Source organism: Aphis gossypii, chromosome 1 (genome assembly GCF_020184175.1).
Source record: "Aphis gossypii isolate Hap1 chromosome 1, ASM2018417v2, whole genome shotgun sequence".
Classification (NCBI taxonomy): Eukaryota; Metazoa; Arthropoda; class Insecta; order Hemiptera; family Aphididae; genus Aphis; species Aphis gossypii.
The window spans coordinates 76347595-76368780 of NC_065530.1; the positions used below are offsets into that span (position 1 = coordinate 76347595).

General features: G+C 26.8%; 2 protein-coding genes across 5 annotated transcripts in view; one reads left to right on the plus strand and one right to left on the minus strand.

Moving 5' to 3' along the window:
- The window catches only part of LOC114131724 (cAMP-specific 3',5'-cyclic phosphodiesterase), a 657881-nt gene that overhangs the window by 404892 nt on the left and 231803 nt on the right, over window positions 1-21186 (plus strand). Inside the window, exon 1 of one of the 4 annotated variants that reach the window (XM_027997023.2) lies at window positions 14257-14807. The exons of the other annotated variants lie outside the window; for them this stretch is intronic. Coding sequence (XP_027852824.2) covers window positions 14542-14807 — 266 coding nt within the window. The 5' untranslated portion in view covers window positions 14257-14541. Of the gene's footprint in view, window positions 1-14256; window positions 14808-21186 lie in introns of those variants that run through there. 4 annotated transcript variants of the gene reach the window in all.
- LOC126549004 (uncharacterized) lies at window positions 193-5805 on the minus strand. The gene is made up of 7 exons (XM_050197434.1): window positions 4715-5805; window positions 4533-4625; window positions 1436-3679; window positions 1265-1375; window positions 896-1206; window positions 363-839; window positions 193-301 (listed from the first exon to the last, which is right to left on the minus strand). The coding sequence occupies exons 1-6, from the start codon at window positions 4872-4874 to the stop codon at window positions 510-512; spliced, it is 3249 nt and encodes a 1082-aa protein (XP_050053391.1). The 5' UTR covers window positions 4875-5805; the 3' UTR covers window positions 193-301; window positions 363-509.

Below are 21186 nucleotides of genomic sequence, written 5' to 3' on the forward strand. Positions count from 1 at the left end.
CACCGTTTATGATCTTGAAAGGTCATATGGTTTCTAACAACATGTCCACGGATTCCTTTTGCTTTGATTTTCTCATTATCTTCTAAAATGTAAGCGTAGGACTTTGCACGGAGAGCACAAAACTCTCTCATAATACGTCCATCGGTTTCATCAGAAAATAGCCCAGGAATCTTCTTTCTCTCAGCAATGTAACACGGGTGGTCACGAGGTAGATTTGCAGTGTCCATTCGATTCAACAAGTTTGGATTGTTCAACAGATCATTGTAAAAATCATCAGTTTGAATATAGTACACCAATGAATCTAAAATAATAAATTAAATTAATACCAATGAAACTAAAATAATAAATTAATAATAATTTACCTGTATCTGTATACATGAGCTCAATTTTATCATCATAATGTTTCTGCATTACGTTATAGTGATAGTCATACATTAAATACTTGGAAATTTCCAGCACTGTAAAACCTGATAAAAAAAATTTAAAATATTAATATAACAATAAAAAATTTAAAATAAATGTAACTTACCTATATAAATAGGTTTACAAAAATCAATGATTTTGTTTTCTAATGCAACTGCATTTAGAGTTTCATTGTATGTGGTACAGTGTTTGAATGTTGACTGATTTATCAGTTTTTGTAAACGACGATCACTAGACACCAGTTCCATTTTTATTCTTTTCCTCATAGACTCCATGGTTTTCCCAAAAACCGCATTATTTAAAAGTTTGAAAAAGTCTTTCTCAAAGTCATTTGCTGCTTTTTTTCGCATCTCTGTGTTTAGTGCTATGTATGGAGCCAGCCATGGTGATTGATTAAACTGAACTACTCTATGAACCTATAATAAAAAATAATTATATTATAAATGTAAAATAAAAACATTTATACATTTACTTTTTCAACTATGAGTCCATTGGCTATAGCTTGTTGGAGGTTTCGGTAATGAATAATATAGTTTTTTTTCGACTGAAGTGTTGCCATGAGTTTTTTAACTTTTGAACCAGCTGGGATGCCGTTTTGAGGAAGGAAAGGTAAGTCGTTGTGTTTATCATGGAGTTCTTTCGGATAAGTAATGTCAACTTCATATATCCGTCCGATGGGTGATGTATCGTTCAAATCATTCAGCCCTTCTAGTTTAGGTTCAACCCACTTAAAACCACCATAGGGCATGTGTTGTGACATTGCCCAACCGTACAGATTATTACCTAAAAAAAATAAATTAATATTAAAAAATAATTAAAATATATGTATATGTATACTTACAATCTTGATAAATTAACCATGATTTGGACTTTGTTGGATCATAATCTGGGGTCTTTTCATTATTAGCTTTAGCATACCTCATACTTGCTTGTGTCAAACCGCCTCGAATTCCTATAAAAAATTTATATATTATAATTGTAAATTTTTATATATAATTATTATTATAATTACCCTTTTCAATCATCAACAGCATATCATACTCTGTGAGTAACTCTAATTTGACTCTGGTATATTTTAACATACAATCAAAGGAGAATCCTGGTGCTGTATAGTAAAAAGATGGGTCCAAACAGTATGTGGTTAAACATAGGTCTCTGAAGTTCTCAAACACATCAGCCAACAATAAAACATCAATTTTCAGATATAGATCACTGTATTCACCCAAAGTCTTGCATCCAAAGTGACTCCAAACAGTTTTTGCATGTTCATAATCTTCTTCTTGTATATTTGATTCTGTTAGTGTACTGTAGAAATCTGCTTTCTCTGGTAAATTGGTTTGCTCCAGCTTGTTCCAACCATCCGTATACTCATAAGGGTAAACACCTTTACGAGTAACGAGTGGCAAGTCTGCGGTATTAAAATGTTTAGCTGTTTCTCTAAACTTTTCGAACCCTGGTGTTAATAAATTGTCCGAGAGTGTTGATAAACTTGAAGCCATAAATCTTAATGTGTCGATGAACCGTATTGAAAAGTTGTTGGAAACGTGTTTTGAAAATGAGATGAATTTTTCTTCACTGTTTGGTATAACAGAAATTTTTTTCACATCGAGACCGAGTTCAGTTACAATAAAATGTGCATCATAATTCGATAAATTGTGAAAAAAACATGGTACAAAATTTGGTGTTTGAAGCTTGAGGTTGCAGGTATTACACAATGTTTGTCGAAATTTACCCGATAAGTGACAGTGATCAGCAACTTTATGGTTTCCCACAGAGAAACCGTTTTTACATAAATTACATGTCTTACATAAATTATGTGCTTGTTGTTGTTCTTCAGTAAAGGTTATGGGTATGTTGGTTTGTAGTAATTTTTCAATGTTTTCAGCTATTTCAACGATACTCTTCACAAAATGTTCACCCACATTCTGATTATCTTCATCGCCACGAAAAATTATAGGTGAAGTTGGAATATTAAATTGTTCAAGCAGTTCTGCGGGAACGTCGTTATTTGCTTTAACCATAAAACCATAACTCATGGCCTCGTGTTTTTGAATAGCTTTTGTATTGTTCCCACATTTTTCATCTGATTTTTTTAGTAGTGCTTCAAAATCTGCATATATAACTATCGGATGTCGTTGAGTTTTTTTCCATGCGTCGAATTCTAACATCGATCCAGGAGCAGGCATTCGAGGTAAAATTGGTTTATGTGTTCCGCATATTAACTTGTGTTCTTCAAATCGTATGCGCTCATTTAATTCGTATTTATTAATATTTAGAGGTTCGAACGATGTAAAGCAACGTTTACAAAATACAGCGCTTGCTTTATGTCGGGTTTTCTGTGATCGCACCAGTCGGGAAAAATTAGAGATGTAGGTAAAATGAGAATTTTCATCATCGGTTATTAGTAACAAGTCGAAATGATCTGTTTTTTCTTCATCTACAACCTTCAGTGGAAACACTTCATATTTTGGAAATTTTTGCGGTGGTTGGAAATGTTTTTCGAGTCCGTAAACATTGACAGTTACGTTAGGATTATTTTTTTCGAAAATGTTAACCTGATGTAATTTTGTCGGGAACGTGAGATCGGAAAAATTATATTTTTCTTCGTGAGTTGTATAATTTTCAGCCACTTGATTTTTGGTATTTCCCGAAACGTGTTTTGCTAATATAGCCCACTTGAAACACTGTTGGTCTGAGTTTTGCGGGTTGATTACAGCTTTTTTCTTTTCGATGAAGTCCGGTAACGGAATATAAGATGAAGCGCTCATAGGCGTATATTTATATACGCCTAATAATAATCCGTCAATACACTGTAACGTATAACCACTTCCCTTGCTAAAATATTCATCTTGCTCAGCCATTAATTGTATAATGCCTTCTTCAACAATTTCTCGTACACCAGTTTCGACAAAAATCGGTCTAGCTGAGGTCTTAAATGAACGGTTCTCTGATGTATTATCAACATTTGGAATATTGTATGTAGCTTCCAGCTTTAAATTAAACTTGATCGGATGTTTAGACGCTTGTGATTTTAATAACTCGACTAATTCAGATTTAATCGAATTAAAAAATTCAATATAGTTTTGAATATTTTCGAAATTTTTCACGTAATACCATACGACTTTTCTATTTGCAGAAGACGAAATTTCGATAAAGCCGGGAGACTGTACAAGAAGTAAACGTGCTTTTTTAGCATTTACCGCTTCGTTTGAATTTTCCTTATGATATGAGCGCTTATGACCATTGCGAGATTGAACTGAAAAAAAATTAAAATTGTATTAATGAGAAAGAAAAGATAAATTGTTGTTAGAAATATAAACGTTTTTAGTAAAAATACCTGAAGAAAAATAAAGAATTTAAAAATAAAATATTGGTGATGTGTTTATCATATGGAAAATACGATTTTTAAAAATATACATTAATAAAATGAAGTAGGTATATTATCTATTATTACTTACATGTATATATATATATTTATAACAGCAAAAACAAATATTATATAGACCTCAGTTATAGTAATAATACACAACGTTCTTTTGTATAACATGAAATAATAGTAACAGTAATATAGGCTGGTGTTCGTAATGGATTATTAAGATCTTTAGATAAATAGTATGTCTATTTATGTTTTTATTGGTATTATATATATATTAAATGTGTATATGTTTTTCATAAAAAATAAGATATTCATGTTTTATTATTATATATTATGTATAATATGATCAAATATATTTATTAAAATATCTGTTTATACTTAAAAATATAATAAATTAAAATTATTTATGTATGTTTTAATAGCGTTATGATAATAATCGTATGGAAATATTATCAATTAATATATTACTACATGAAAATTTATCAAAATTATTGAACAATTTTATGAACATTTTCAACATATATATGTATATATATATATATATATATCATCTTAACGGGATTAACTATAATTATGGGATTTATCAGGATTTTATCTAAATTATTATATGTTTTCCATGATTTTATACAACTTTGTATATTTTATTAATTTTATTGTTCTATTTTTTATAAAATAAAATAAGAACCTATGTTATATATATATATATATATAAAGTTATGAATAATATATTTACCATCATAATCGTAAATTTGTTCAGCTGGTTTAAAAAAATCTTGAATTTCTCGCTTGGTTATGGTTGGTTGTTGTTGGATTATAATATTTGAATCTGAAAATAGTATTATTATTATTAATTTGTTTATGAGTATTTTATCTAATAAATTTGTAAATTTTTATTGTGAAAAAAAAAATACTTACGATGTTTTTCTTTTTTATGTCTGATGAGGTTATCTCTTCGCGTGAATATTTCTGAGCAAATACTGCATACGATTTTAGTGGGTGATTCGTGTGACTTGGCATGTCTATGTAGATTTTTGATCAATGTAAAGGCTTTATCGCATACACAACACGAAAACATGATTATGTTTAAAACTGAAGAGCACTAGTCGAACTCGCGAAACAAGACTGTACCCTTCAACGAATATATGGGTATTGAATTATAAAAAAATTGTACTTTAAATAACAGTATGAAATAGTTAGGAACTTAGGAACTCTGAATTAACACAATTTGACACTTGAAGGGTAGTACATGGACTGATTTCATTTTGCTTCATGCACTACTTTTTTATTCGCCGACAATACTCGAATATGACTCTGCAGGTCTGTACATGTTTGTATTTGGAACGGACTTGGTGACAGGGATACCACATCCCTCATTATGGGTTTGTTATGGACAATGTATGTTTGAAAAGGTTTAATGTATGTGAAGCTGTTATGTGTGTGTGTGTGTGTGTGTGTGAAACATTCCTATGCATAACGTATGATTTAGCTAGGTACTTATTCGTAAATGAATAAAATAGGTATCGATATGTTAACTATGTATAATATGTTTGATTGTTGTGTATGTGTGATGTAAGATTACTTATGTAATATGTGTGTGTACTGCGTTTAGTATGTATGTGATGGTAAATATGTTATGTGTGTGTGTGTGTGTGTGTGTGTGTGTGTGTGTGTGTGTGTGTGTGTGTGTGTGTGTAAATAAAAGGGGAAGAAATATAATTGATTGGGAAGGGGAAAAATATTTGATGGTCAGGTGTCATATTTAGTCAAAATCAGAATATTATATACATTATTTTTCTTCAAAAGGTAGGGGGTTTGAAGGAGAAGGTATAAAATATATACCGGTTACGTGTAGGATCTGGTGATGGTGTTGGGTTTATGCGTGTTGCGGGTTGCCTATATTGAGTAATTAATACAAGTTTGGGAGGAGCTGTGTAGTTGTTGCCTATACAGGCCATGCCTATCCTTTTACATGTAAAATTTAAGGGGGAGGAGGTCTAGAATCCCCATTTTACACCTACTTATTTATATTCTTCCGTCGCGGTCGTACATTTATATATAGGTATATAATATATATTATGTATAAAGTGATAAAAAGTATTTCGATGTAAAAAGAAAAAAAACAGTGAAAACTGAAAACAATGTTTATAGGTATTTGTCGAAAAGTTTATTATCAATACGCCTATATACAATATAATATAATATAAGCGTTTATATTGGCTGGTTATTATTTTTGTTTTTACCTTTGCATATTTTTATGTCAAGACCACTATCATAAAAATTATTTGTTGTAAGTTGGTTTTTATGACTAATTTATGGCACGCAATAATGTATACGGTGGTATTGCATTAGTGCATTGACATTTTTTTTTCGAACCACAGAATTAATATTATAATTAAAAAAAATAGATAGATAACTTTTATAAATCATCAAATTTGTATTCTGGTCACATGAAGTGGCAACAATGCTCCTCGAGTGCATTTTCAAGTCAAATGCGTCAATGCTGCAAACTATACTATGACCATCATATTATTATACCTCTCGTAAACCGATGGGTGTAAATGTGACCACAACAGCTGCACGAATCTTCAATTTTATGACCCTATTTTATTTTTTTTTGATAACTTTAACATAAAAAAAAATTAAATTTGAAAAATACATTTAATTATGAAATTATAATATAAAACGATTTTTTTGCAAATGTAATTCAATTTGCGAATCATCAAAACGATTTTAATGTAATGTTTTTTTTTTTTTTTATGTTTTATACATGCGTATAAATGAACATCGAATTGGTATAACCGTAAACAAAAAAAAAAATAATTTAAAAAAAAATGTTATTAAAAATGTCTATATACCTACTAGTTATAAATGGTAAATTGAAAACAATAATATATAAAATGTATATTATATTGTTAAATTAAATACGATATTTATATTAAATGTGCATACTATATATACTATACTATACTATACTGTGTATAATAATATAATATAGGTACTCTAACACTAGAATCGAATATAAAAATATAAGATAGAACTACTTATACCAACTATAATAATATAACATTCAGTGTAATGTACATCAGTATAACTTACTTTTGCTAAAAAATCAATTTAGCTCATTATAAAACAAGTAATAAATGTGTTCAAATAATTGACGACATATTATTATTCATACTATTTATTTTAAATAATATTATCTGAGTGGTTATGTGCACAAACAACGTTGTTTAAAAAAAAATGTTATGTTATAAATTGTTTTTACCGCATAATATTATACTTATATAATATAATCACATTTTCAAACATGATAAAAAAAAAAAAAAAACAAATATTTCGAATTTGGCTAATCGATTAAAATAATGTGTTTTTTGTTATTTATTGTAACTATTTTGTGCAAAACGTTTCTTCAAGTTATTTGTAAAACCTACGTAAAATAACACCCACAACATATTAAAAACGTACCTAAATATTGAGCAACTTCCTTTAGAAATACACAACTTATAATAATCTTGATTTAAACATAATATCTGCTATGCTGTAGAAGTATGATATAAGTCCAACGGCAAATAATATTTTATTGGCAAGATTAACGGATGTATAAGGATTTTAAAGTTAATATTTTTAAGCTTTTTAGGTTTTTGAGTCATTGAAATGTCTCTCTATCAATGCGTTTATTTACATAAAGTTTTAAAAAAAATTTTATCTGTACGAAAAATCACTAAAATAAATCAACAATAATATTATAACACTATCATCATCTGTATTAAGTGTACGTGAAATTGAATTATTGTACTATCTAATCACTATTGTCGATATAAAATACAAACTAGCTAATAACAAATAATATTTTAACGTCTTAACGATAAAATGTTATCCATTATTTAATAGAAAAAACTCTTTGCACTTAACTCTGAACCAACAATTTAACAATTAACGACAGTACAAACTATTATAATAATAGTCTAATAATAGTAATAATACCTATTTTTATTTTATACTATCAACGTTCATTTCATTTTCAGATCAATGAAAGTATAATTTTATATATATAAAAATGTATATTGTTTCGATTAATTAAGTATTAATGTATTACTAATTTTCTTCTCAAAAAGAAAACAGATTTTTCTTTTGAAAAAATAATACATTTTTCCCCTAAATATCTAATTATAATTAATAACACATCAGAATTATTTAATTTTTGCTTTAAATGGATAAAAAAAAAAACCGGTCATAGATTACCGTTATTCGATTTACACGTTTCAGTTTATGTATACAATAGCTATCTATTATATAGTTGACGATATTTAAATATGATTTTTGATAACTTTAATATTTTTTTACAATGATGTATAACTATAAAAAAAAATAATATATTTTTTATGCTCGATTAAACAAAAAATGTATAATAGGTAATTTTTAAATTATTTAAATATAAAAACAGATAAAAATCAAAAAAGTATTAGTTAAAAAAGAAATTTAAATAAAAAAAAAAAAAATTAAAAGAATATTAATTAAATCAACTGATTATAATCTTTAAAGTTCAAGCAACATAATCAATTAATGTATTTTTTTTAGACATATTTTTCATAATACCTCACCTATCCATAAAAATTGATATTATTAAATAATTAAAAAAAAAGAATTAACATATCAGTTGAAATTTCAGGTATAATAAATACATGTAAAGTGAACTGTTTTTAAAATTATTTATTATCTTTTAAGTGCCTACGTATAATTTGTATATGTTTAAAATCATAACCAGCATTTATTTTTTTCCAATTTCTTTAAAATAAAATGATTTTACACAATTAACAGTTATTGATCACTGTTATATAAACAATTACTTTTTTTATACAGTTTTGTGCGTAGTGATTAATCGTATGGCTAAACTAAAATATGATTATAATTATAACAAAAATTATTCTTTGGTTTCGCAGTTTAGAACCGAACTAACTACTACAAATATCATAATCAACGAAGACAACATTTCTAAAAATACAAGTTAATATTAAATAAATACTAATTTATAACTACATCGTAGTAATAACAAATAATTAATCAGTTAAATAAAATATAAAACTAACTTGTTATATGATAATATATAATGACATGAAGTATACATAATTTTTTTATTTTTGTAGTTATAGAAAATATTCAAAAATATATATACGAAAGTGCTAAATTGAACTGTTTGCTTCTTTGTAATATTTTTTTTTTCGGTATTTATTGTTGATCTTTTTTTTTTAAGCATAAAAATAATAATTATGTTTTTGATAAACTATTGAGTCAAATGACATGATTCACCGATATAGAATGATAACATAAATCATAATAACCTTTTATTTTATTATAATTTATAATATTGAAGATTGATTACAGATGCCATTTCATTGTTGAACGAGGTCATTTTTCTAGTTTCAAACTTTAACACGTATTACTTATCATACCGTCGTGATAGTTGACTGATAGTACGAGCTGATTGTATTTATATTTATAATTATGATAAAAATATAAAATATTATGACAATTTGTTTTTAGACAAACCGATTTTTGGCACGGATTTAAAATCAAAATCCAAGTCTTCGTGATCAGTTATGGAATACACGACTATTTCAGTTTTCATTGTTTGTAATGTTTATGTAAAAAGTTTGTAAACTTACAAAGGGTCGATCGACCGATATGATTTATTTATATTCCAAGTACTTAAAGTATTATCTTTGTGGCCAAGGTTTTTGGGTCCTGTTCAACTTAATAATTTATTTTATTGTACCTAAATTAACTATTACCTTTATATGTCCTTTAATTGATGTGCCTTTAATTATGCTAAAATACATACTTTTTCTTAATGACTCCATATAACATTCATTATCAAAAAAAAAAAAAAATGTTATAAAACTATAGGTACCAATATTAATTTCAATTGTTTTATGTCTATTAGATAAAACAGAACACGTTAATTAGTCATTTATCGAGAATAAATTTAGCACTTAATTTAACTGTCATAAACATTTTTGAGTAAATATGAAATACTTCGTAATATATTATTATTAATCTGCTTATATTATGACGCGTATTTTTTATTGTGAAAAATCAATTACTATTTATAAGTCATTCATATAGTAATTTCAATAATAAAATTAATAAACCCATAATAATTAAGAGTATTTGGAAGGTCATAATTATTGTAAATTAAATTATCAATAAAATATTAATTCAAATTATATAATCCTATTTAAAATTAAAAGTTGAGTGATGTGTTATAGCTATTGTATTAAATCTAGTTAGGGGGTAAAAAAAATGTTCCACAACAATTAATTATAATTACTAAATACAATTGTAATATTTAAGTAATACTAGTTTTCGATCAAATTTATTTTGCTTTTGATGTATTTCAAAAAAAAGTATAACGAAAGATAATTGAAATTTTCAATATATATATATGTATTTGTTATGTATATACATTTTAAATGTTTAACTTAGTTTTTTTCGATTTATATCGATAAAAAAATATTTTAGTTGAAATGATTAAAAAATAAATAAATTTAAAATATCACTAAAAATAGAAGCTCGCACAATCATCTCCACTCAAAATCATTTTTCGTATGTATAATAATTTGAATTTAATTGAACTTCAACCTATCTAATTCCCCATTTTTATTTTTTATTTTGTATAAATAAGAAATAACACAATAGTTAAATTAAAATCAAATTTTTACAATTGTATTTTATGAAAAATATTACCTTTTATAATTATATACTGTTTATAATATTAATATATACAATAGATGTATATGTTTATAAAGATTATAGTTTTGTTTATGTCTTCAGTAAAAATTTAAATAAAATATGAATAATAAAATTTTTTAATCATCATAATTTTAATATGAAATGCATAAAAAGTAAAAGTAAAGTAAAATTATATTAGTCGTTAATAGGTTTTTATTTTATTCCCTTGTTATATGTCTATAATTATGTTTCTTCTCGTTTATTTTAAAATGGAGAATGTCTAATAATCGCATAGTTAGTTTTTTTTTATATAAATATATATATGAAAAACGATTTTATACATCAATAGTATAATATAAAATATTTGATTTCCTAATATAAGTTACTTAACAAAATTAATTAATTAACTTATAAATGACATTTTAAAAACGTATCCAAAAGATTTATGGAAGCTTGATAAAGTAAGTAGGTAGTATGAAAGCATATATACTTTTCATTAATTAAAAATGTTAGTTTTCATTTTAATCCTATGAAATAATTGAAGATATATAAGATATATATATATACTACTAATAAAATAATATGGTAAAAATTGAAATATTTATTCTGATTCTGATTGCTAAACAGTACAAATTAGTATAGTTCTATATTTTTTGTATATAATTTATATAAATTTATTTATAAATTTTTTTCACAAATATTTACAATATTGAGTATATTATGTTTTAAAAATAAGTGAATAGTTAAAATAATAATCGTATTAAATCTGAACTGGAGTGACAATTATTTTATCTACATTGATATAACAATATTAAGTTTTATTCAAAATATGAATAAATTCTAAGATCGAAAACAAAATATTATCAATATTTGAATTTCCAAACCACCAACACATAGTGACAATTATTTTTTTTTTATTTTTATCTACAACCATGATATAAATTTATAATCATTCTATACTTCAATATCGGATTTATTTCCAAACCTAAATAACTACACATCTTATACACGATAAAAAAGATTATTCGTCAAAACGTTCAAAGAATTTTAATGTAGTTCATAAATTAATTTTTAAGCGTTTTATAATATATTTGTATTTTTTTACTATGTTTAACGTGATTCTTAATAAACAAAAAAACAACGGAACTAAAAATAATTTTAAAAAAAGAACACCATTTTTTACATACCTTATTGTCAAAATAATTATAAAACTGAATTTGTATTATACACTAGTCATTTTTTTAAATTAATACTTAAAATTCTGAGTGAAGCGATGAATGTAATATATTTTACGCAATGATGTGTGCTTATTTTTTATTTTTGCATTTTTTTTATTTTTTTAACACGCTTTGGATCAGTGAAAATTTACTATTTATCACCACCATGTATATTTTCCCATAAAAAAGTTATAATACAATATTATATATTATTATAATAACAATTAAAATATATTACATTATATAATATTGATACATTGGGGATCAAAACTTTCTAGTAGTTGGAAATGTAATCGGAAAAAAAATCATTATAATGGGAAACGTTTACCCGTAAATTGGAGGTCGAAATATAAATTTATTTTTTTTTATAATTCAAAAATGTATAACTACTGAAGAAATTTCAAATTTTACCAACTACTGAATTACACAATTATCTATAAATTTATGTTTATATTAATATCGTTATAATATTTTAAATACACTAAATATTAAGCTATTTAAAAGTATTTGAAGTTGTCTGAATGATTAGATTTTTGTTTTTGAGTTTTAGAATTTTTATATACATTATATATTATAACCTATATAAAATATATTTTATATTTATAAAATTTAATTTTATATATTTATAAATTATATATATATATATATATATAATTATTTGAGTCTTAATATAGTTAATATTTCAAGTTTCAATAATGGAAATTTACAATATATTTTGTAATTAGCATATTATACTTTAAATAACTAAGATTTCAAAATTCAATTAAAGAATCCAAAAAGTGTTTCTTGTAGAAACAAAAAAAAAAAATACAATTACATAATATGTAAATTTTTCTTTAGAGGCCTTTTAAGTTTGAATTTTGAAAAATAATGATTTTTGTTATTTTGTGAAATTCAAAACATATTCATGGGGGCTTAAATTTTTTGGTTATTATACGCAAAAACCTTTATTGTTATTCACTATACACAATTTAATTTTTAAAATATTTGGATTCATTTTATGATATTTATACCACGAACTTATCACATCGTTTTAGGTATAATATGGTTCATCGATATAGACTTTTAAATAATAACAACTAGTGACATTATAATATGAAATAATATTATTATTCCTAATAAAATTACTATAGTGTGTAATTCGTTTTTGACTAAAATCATATAAACTGCACGGTACGGCATAAAATATCATTATGGCAACGTTGACAATTCCGATAAGTGATAATACTATTCAAAAATAGTATAATATAACCATCAAAGAAAATAACCTGACCGCAATATTATAATTAATTACGTTCTATTAATCGAATTTGGTAGTATGATAAACGATATTCGGGTATAAAATATAACAGCATCAGCATCTATCGTCGTTACGGTGTTCCGCTTCCGAGTATAATACCTTCAATTACATACCGTTTTCCGATAATGTAGGTAATAATATTATTTCTTATGCACACCGCACAATATATTATAACAATATTATACATAATGATTATCTACAATTATTGCTATTCGATCGGTCGTTTTCCCCCGCTCAACCGTCGTCATCACCCCTCCATAAATACGATGCTGCCGCATGGAAGAGCGAAAAAAAAATTGTTTGTTTTTTTTTTTTTTGTAAATCGCCGGGCGCGATCGTGGCAAGGTCGAATAAGGCGGCGACGGCGTCGGTCATCACTAGTCGGATGAAAAACGAAACGAAAGAATAATAAAAATATTAAGGGGAACAGAAGCGGACAGAATTATTCATAGTATGAAAAAAAAAAAAAACATTAAAACGCAACTTCACTTTCTGAGGTATTCCACATTAGACGGATTTTGACAAATTGTTTTTTATCTGAAAGATGATTTCGTCAGGCAGGGCTGATGAAAGCTCGATTTTTTAAAGTTTTTTCTTACGTGAAAAGAAATTTTTTCAAATGTTTTTACTTTAAACGTTATAAAAAAAAGTACATTACACCTATTAAAATTAAAGGTACTTCTGGCGTACTGCAGTGGCGCTCGCACTGCAGATGCACAGAGGTAGGATACGTTTTTTAGTAATGTCGCCGTTGGATCGGTTTTTTTCGGAAAAAGAGAAAAAAAACACAAAATCATAAGAAAACTGGTAAAATCACGGTGTTTTGTCAAGTCTGCACGCCGCGAGAGTTTTACTATCGTACTTAATGTGTTACACCCATATACACGAGACTTTGGCGAAAAAAAGATTTACCTCACCTACCGGTTCAGTACGTGTAGTATCATAAAAAAAAACTCAGGAAAACGTAATAATAATAATAATAATAACAAAAAAAAACACTGTCATGGGCCGGCGGGGGCCGGATGCGTATACCTTATACTATACGGTTTCAAACGCACGGCGGCGGCATCGTCGTCGTCGCCGTCGTCGGCTGATGACCGTCATCGTCGGCGGCTACGGCGGCGGCGGCGGAGGAGTGGGACGCCGACGGAGACTTTTCGCGCGCGCTCTCGACCCGGCGGCGGCGGCGCGGCACCGCCACAGTCACGTTCCGCACGCCGTACGGTCGTCATCGCGCGCGACCGGTCCCGCGTTCGACTCGACCGGCAAACGTCGTCGCGATCACATCGTCTTCGCAAGTCTCTTCGTCGTCGTCTTCGGTAGTTTCGCGGACTTCCGTACCGTAACAGTAATAACAATAATAATATCGACCCGTGTCGTCGTGCAGTTCCGCAAACAAATCGATCTACAAGTGCCGCGGTGCATGGTGCTTCCGGCCGCAGAGTCGGTAGTGGCCTCGGCGGCGGCTGTGGCGGCGGTGACGATCCGCGACCGAGATGAACGGAGGAGGTGCCCTGAAAGTGCCCGAGGTCCGCGTGAGTTTGGCCGTCAACGATGACCATCCTCCTCTGCAGCAGCCGCCGACCGCTCCGGCGGCCGAAACGTCGCTGCAGCCGGTGGCCAAACAGCGTGCGACTTACAACAGCAGGGACGGGGCTGGTGGCCACGGTGGTGGAGGTGGCGGTTGCGGCGGCACGGTGGTGCTGCTGTCGCCCGGCGTGGTCGGCGCCGCTCCACGGCGTAGACACTCTTGGATATGCGGGTAAGCGTACACCACACACACCCATACCCCCACATCGACTAACCCTTCCGACCGGGAAATAGTTAGCGTTCGTAAATAATTGGCATATCGTGGCGCGGATTGTGCCACAAAGGTTTCCGTAGGGTTAGTTAAGTTAGGAAAATCGTGACACACCCGCACCCATATCACGGTATGGCCAATATTTGACGACGATTCCAAACTCGGCTCCAAAATGGCCTTAACGGATAACAATATTATCGATATGTAAATATGACGGTTATACAGTAAAGAAAAGTCCACGATCTTTTCACGACGAATTATTAGGTGGTTTATTACCTTATGGCATTTTTGAAAATCATTATTCACACGTTGTTAGCATTGCAGCCCAGAACTCGGAGAAAACCTCGTGGAAGTGATTCTAATCGTACTTAAAAAAATATTGAATAACTAAAATGAAACGTTTTGTCTCTTTGTTAAATCATATTTTAACTACAAAGTGTTCACGGTTTTGCGTAGAGACGATAACTTACATTTTCCTCATTAAACACATAATTTTTTCTTGTCATTCCGTCATTGTCTAAACATATCCACTGCTTGGAATCAAAATTAGAATTTCTTTTATTTTTATTATATATTTTTTTTTTATTTAAATTTTAAACAATAATATCCATGCATTTCTTTTTAAAATATCATATCTATTTCAATTTCATGAGTCTAATTTTTACTTCTATCTATACAAAAACAACTTTTTCGACTTTTATAACGAAAAACGAGTTATTAATAATAAGTAATTAGGCAGTGATTACCTTCCACGAAACTATATTATTCTAGATCAGCAGCTGCCTGTTAGTTACTGCCGAATAAATAAACAAATAAATAAATAAATACATTTTATTTTTAATATTATATTGATTTTAGAAAATGATAAAACGATAATTATATCATAAATCGTTATGATATTTATAGATTTAAATTTATTTTTAGTTTCATTGTACATTTTGAATATTATTAAAGGAAATAATTGCAATTTTGAATTCTCATAATTCTTAATGGTTTTTATCAACATTTAAAATCGATTTTAAGAAAATATTAGTAAGTATTACAATATTCTGATGGACTGCTGTAGCTGCAATTTCTGTGCATTGAAATGATCATACGATAGTATTTAAATGAAACGAAAAATGCATAGTCAACAGTGTATGGCTGCTGAACGTATAATAATTCTATTTAATCGTTTTAACTGTTAATGTCTCCCTTCGAGTCAAACGCTAAAACGAAAGAAATATATTTGCATTCATTACACTGCAATTATAATTGTCGACTGCCTGTCTATAACCTACCAAAACGCACAGGCGTGGCACTCTAAATTGTGGAAGAAAACTAATTAGATTAAAGCGCACTATAGTTTTCCTCCTTGAGTTTGTTGTTCTTCATTTTTCTAAATAAAAGTATAATTTACTCACCATAATATTATTATTACGGAAGACACGAAACCGAGATTCATGAGTACGCTGTAAAATTGTGTCGAAAAACATGAGAAAATAATAGTTTGTAAATATAATATAGTTTAAATTGTTTAAAAAACACTTCAATAAATTTGTTGAGCCAATGCAAGTGTGAGATTCCGAAAATAATTTTTTTTTTTTTTTAATTTAAATTAAAAGATAATAATTTTGACAGTTATTATACTACCCAGATGGATATATACGATTATTGTATACATTATTGCGATTTTATGAGATTTTAAATATAAAACCGATTGAATACTGATATATTACTAGACAAACAATTTTAGAACCATAGATATAATAGTATACAGTACATAGATTTTGTGTTGGGTATAAATTTGTCCCAACAATAAATTAATTTCGTGTGTTATAGCCTTATAGGTTTAAAATCAAAAGAAAAATGGATTTCAACCTACATAGATTGATTAGAGTTATATTTGTAGCAATTAATAAATAGGTCTTACTATATTGACGAGTATATTATGGTGTTTATATTAAGATAATATTAATGCAAAACTTACAAAATATTAAATAAATGTATGATGATATAAAATAAAAATAAAGAATAAAATCGGACTAAAATATTTAAAAAATGAAATTTTCTTAAAAATACTTTAAAAGATGATAAATTCAAATGTTTACAAAATCAATATAGACATTTTATAAAACGTTATCAATATTTTTCATAGTTTATAAGTAAAACAAATTGTGTCTTACGTAATAAAAATTGGGAAAAAAAAATATTTATTCGAATATTATTTGTTTATTAGTAAACACTAAATAAACAAGATTAGAGCATATATTTTTCTGAGAATGTGTATGAACAAAACTTAAAAAAAAAAATCACATCATTGTAGAACCAATATATTTTTAGTTTTGTCGAGAATTTAAAATCTCTAAAAAAATATTATTGTATACGATATTTGTAAAATGATTTGTGCTTCGAAAAGTTTGTACTATAGATTCAATTTTACGATTTCCGGAATAATTTATTTTAAATAATATTACAATTTGATTTTTTTTTATTATTCCGCTAGTATTACAACTTGCATAAAAGTTTACAATAATCTATTTTCAAAACTTCAATTTAATATATACTTATATTATTTAATAATGTAAACTAAAAACCCACATAAAATTATATTTGTAGCAGTGCAAATGCATGATTTTTATTTTTTTGGTAGGTTTTGTTTCTTAATAGCACTTGTGATTTTCACCCATGTTCAAAACTCATTGATTTTGGTTACCTATTCCTTGTCCAAATTGAAATAAGATAAATACTAAAATAAAATGTGTTTTGTTAAAATATGTTTAGTTTTGGCATAGCTCACTCAAGACACACTATACGTATTCGGCACATAATATAAAAGGTATCATATTAAATAAATGATATATAATAATACATAAAATATTTTCAAATTTAGCTCTCAAAAAAAAGTATTACATGATATGGTAATCGTATATTGAAAATAAAAATATAACCCACAATTATTTTACTATAATTACTAACTACGCAGTAAGTGAACTGGAAAAAAACTTTTTTTTTTTATTGTATATTTGTTTTATAAAAGCTATACAGTATTTAGTATAATAAGCATAATAGAGATCAGAAATAGAAAATAAAATGCTCAGAGGGACTTGAGTGGAGAAGCCGCCCACTGATGACACTCCGGCGGAAAAAAATATAGAACTCAAATTGATTAGTTTTTGGTTATAATGATTACGATATTGTTTCAAACTTACATAGTTTTCAGAATAAAAATATATTTATTTATTTTTCTAATTTTGATTAAGTATTTATGAAAAAAAATTTAAAATCTTTATATTCAATATACAAATTAGACTTATTATCGTTTTTGTATGAGAACATATTATTATGTGTAATATAATAAATATAATATAATATTAATATATAATTTATTTTATTAATTTATGGATACTGGCTTAACTAGAAGGATAATATGCTTTAAAAAATGTGTTTATTATTTTTATAAGTTATTACTATATAGTAGTGAAATACTTTTGTTTTATAAATTGAAAAATAAATATGAATTTTCGTTTTTATGTATAATATTGTAATAACCACTGAAATACTTGGTTAATAAAATAATAAATATTAAATAGATAGATAGAATTTTTTTTAACTAAAATTTAAAAAAAAAATTTTTTCACTTCTAAATGTTTTTTACAACATAGGATTTTATTAATTATACTGAAATATATAGAGTTTGGTCCAAGTTACACACACACACACACACATATATACATATACGGTAAAGTAGGTCTTATATTCTACATTGTAGTAGACAAGTTTTAGTTGGACGTTAAAGTCGATACAAAAACCATATTTTACTCGATTTAGACATTTAAGACACAGCCGCAAAAAATAAAATACTGCTGAGTGTCGAATGTCGATCGATAATTATATAATTAATGATATTTGTTATACGGATGAGTAGAAGAGATATCATTGAAAAATGTAAATTACTATTACTCCTCATTATTTTAATAAATTATAATAACATATAACAGTTTAATTTATGGGGCATGGTTAATAATAATAAATATTTATAAATATTTGTTTTTATTAACATAAACTTATAATATATAATATATAATTGAAAGTATTTTACAGTTCTCATTAAAAAGGTTACTTGTTAATGTTACTTATAATTACTCAAAAATTAGTAGCTATTATTCAAAATGTGTAGCAGAAATTAATATTTATAATTTTACAAAAATCCAATACACATTTATGATTTATCTGACAATGAATAAAATATGAGATTTTTTTTTTTTTAATTTAGAATATTAAATATTAGGTATTATTATTAATTGTATACATAATTTTAATATCAATAATAATCAATAGTAATCATTTCGAGTTGAATGATTTAGCTAAAAAGAAATTCATGTATTATCGTTAGTGTTTAATAACTTAGAAATCTTACCATGGTAAGAAAAAATATTAATTTTACACATTTTTATACCTTTATACAATATTAATATTATCGAAATAGCAATATTTAAATAAAATATAAATGCCAATAAAATAAAATAAAATATATTAGATTCATATATAAATGTTGTTTAATTATGTGTTCTATTGTTTTTATTTATTTAGAATTTATTCTGTTTCAGGTAAGTTTCACTCATCTTACAAAGTAACTAATAATGGTTGTTGATTGTTGATAATACGAGTATATAGCATTAACACTGTTTTGTGAGTATTTCAATTTCATAACATATGTATAATTTATGTTACAAATCTTGTATTATTTAAGGTATTACTTATATATACATACATTTTTTTTTTTGAAATTTGAGAATTTAGAACTTATATAAATATATTTTTTTGAACAAAAATTAATTTATTATGAAAACATGGTGGGTGATAGTTTAATAGGTATAATATCAAAAACAGTTGTTCCTATAACACCTTACTTGGCGCATGACATATTATTTATTTATGATGTTGTTAATGGTTTCAGGTCTCTTAGTTATGTCTATATATTATATTACAAGCTCTGCATTACTTGTTTCTTATTTTTATGTCAAGTTTTGAAAAATATTTAGTAGACATTTCTATCATGTAGGTGTAGTTAATCTGCTATTATATTATAGTACAATTAAAATGTGTACCAAATTACTTAAACACTTAAATTTACCTATATCTGATATAAAACTACAAAAGTAATATAGTAGATTTTAATTTTAATCAAATAACGGAAGTGTTATATCATTTATTTAATTTAAGAACTCAACGCGTATTCAATAGATATATTTAAAAAATGTATACTATACATCGTTCAATCGTCCATCACATCAAACATAGAATTCAGTGAGTTAAATAATTAACATAGATACCTAAAATTAATACATTTAGATAAACAATTAAACAGTAAATAAACTTTAATTTAATAATTATTATAAGAAATATTTTATTTGTGTCTATATTATTATTGTTTGATTTTAGTTATTTCATAAACTATAATTTCAGACTTGCTCTTATTTTGTTATTAAAGTATATCCCTTAACTTTGTACTATTTACAATTCGATAAAATATTTTTATTATATTTATTTTTTAGATTCTGAGCGGAGCGAGGAATGTATTGGTTTTACAATGATGTTTATTTCTTTTTCTTTTATATTCTGTAAACACTTTTTCTCCCCCTAAAATTGCTCAAAAGTACAAGTGTAGCATATTTTCTGAAAGGTAATGTCCTTGATCTGGTTGATCACACTAAAGAGTGAGGTCATTTTTGGATTTTCGAAACGGTACTCGAAATAAAAGCGATTAAAGGAGAAAAAAACGTACGATATCACGATTTTGTAGTATTAAATAATTACAGACAACGTTTTCTACCAGAAATATTGCTTCAAAAAAAAAAATGACGAGAGACCTTTTTTGTTGAATTTTGAATTTTGTTTTTAACAATTTAAAGATTGGAAAATTTTTATCATTTTTGAGCTATTTATAGACATATTTTAATTTTAGGAGTTTATTTTTTTATAATTTGATTAAAAACATACGTAAAAACTTGAAATTTGGGTTGTTTACTTATATTATTTTTACCTAGACATGCTAAAAATTTAAAAACATTTGAGCGACTTTTGGGCTTTTTCTTTCCTTTTATATTTTTTTCATATTTATGATATTTCTTAATAATAAGTGTATAAATTACCTATTTATATAAATTGTTCTTAAGCTGTTCTTTAGATGCTTTGTTAATCACCATAGAAACAAATATAATTAAATAAAAAAGATCCCCTCGTCCGCTCAGAATTGTTTTTTTATCGAATGCAATCATTGCATTCAAATCGAATACCTACAGTAAAATTACACTATCCTGTCCGAGGACCGAAGGGACGATGGACAAACATCCATCCC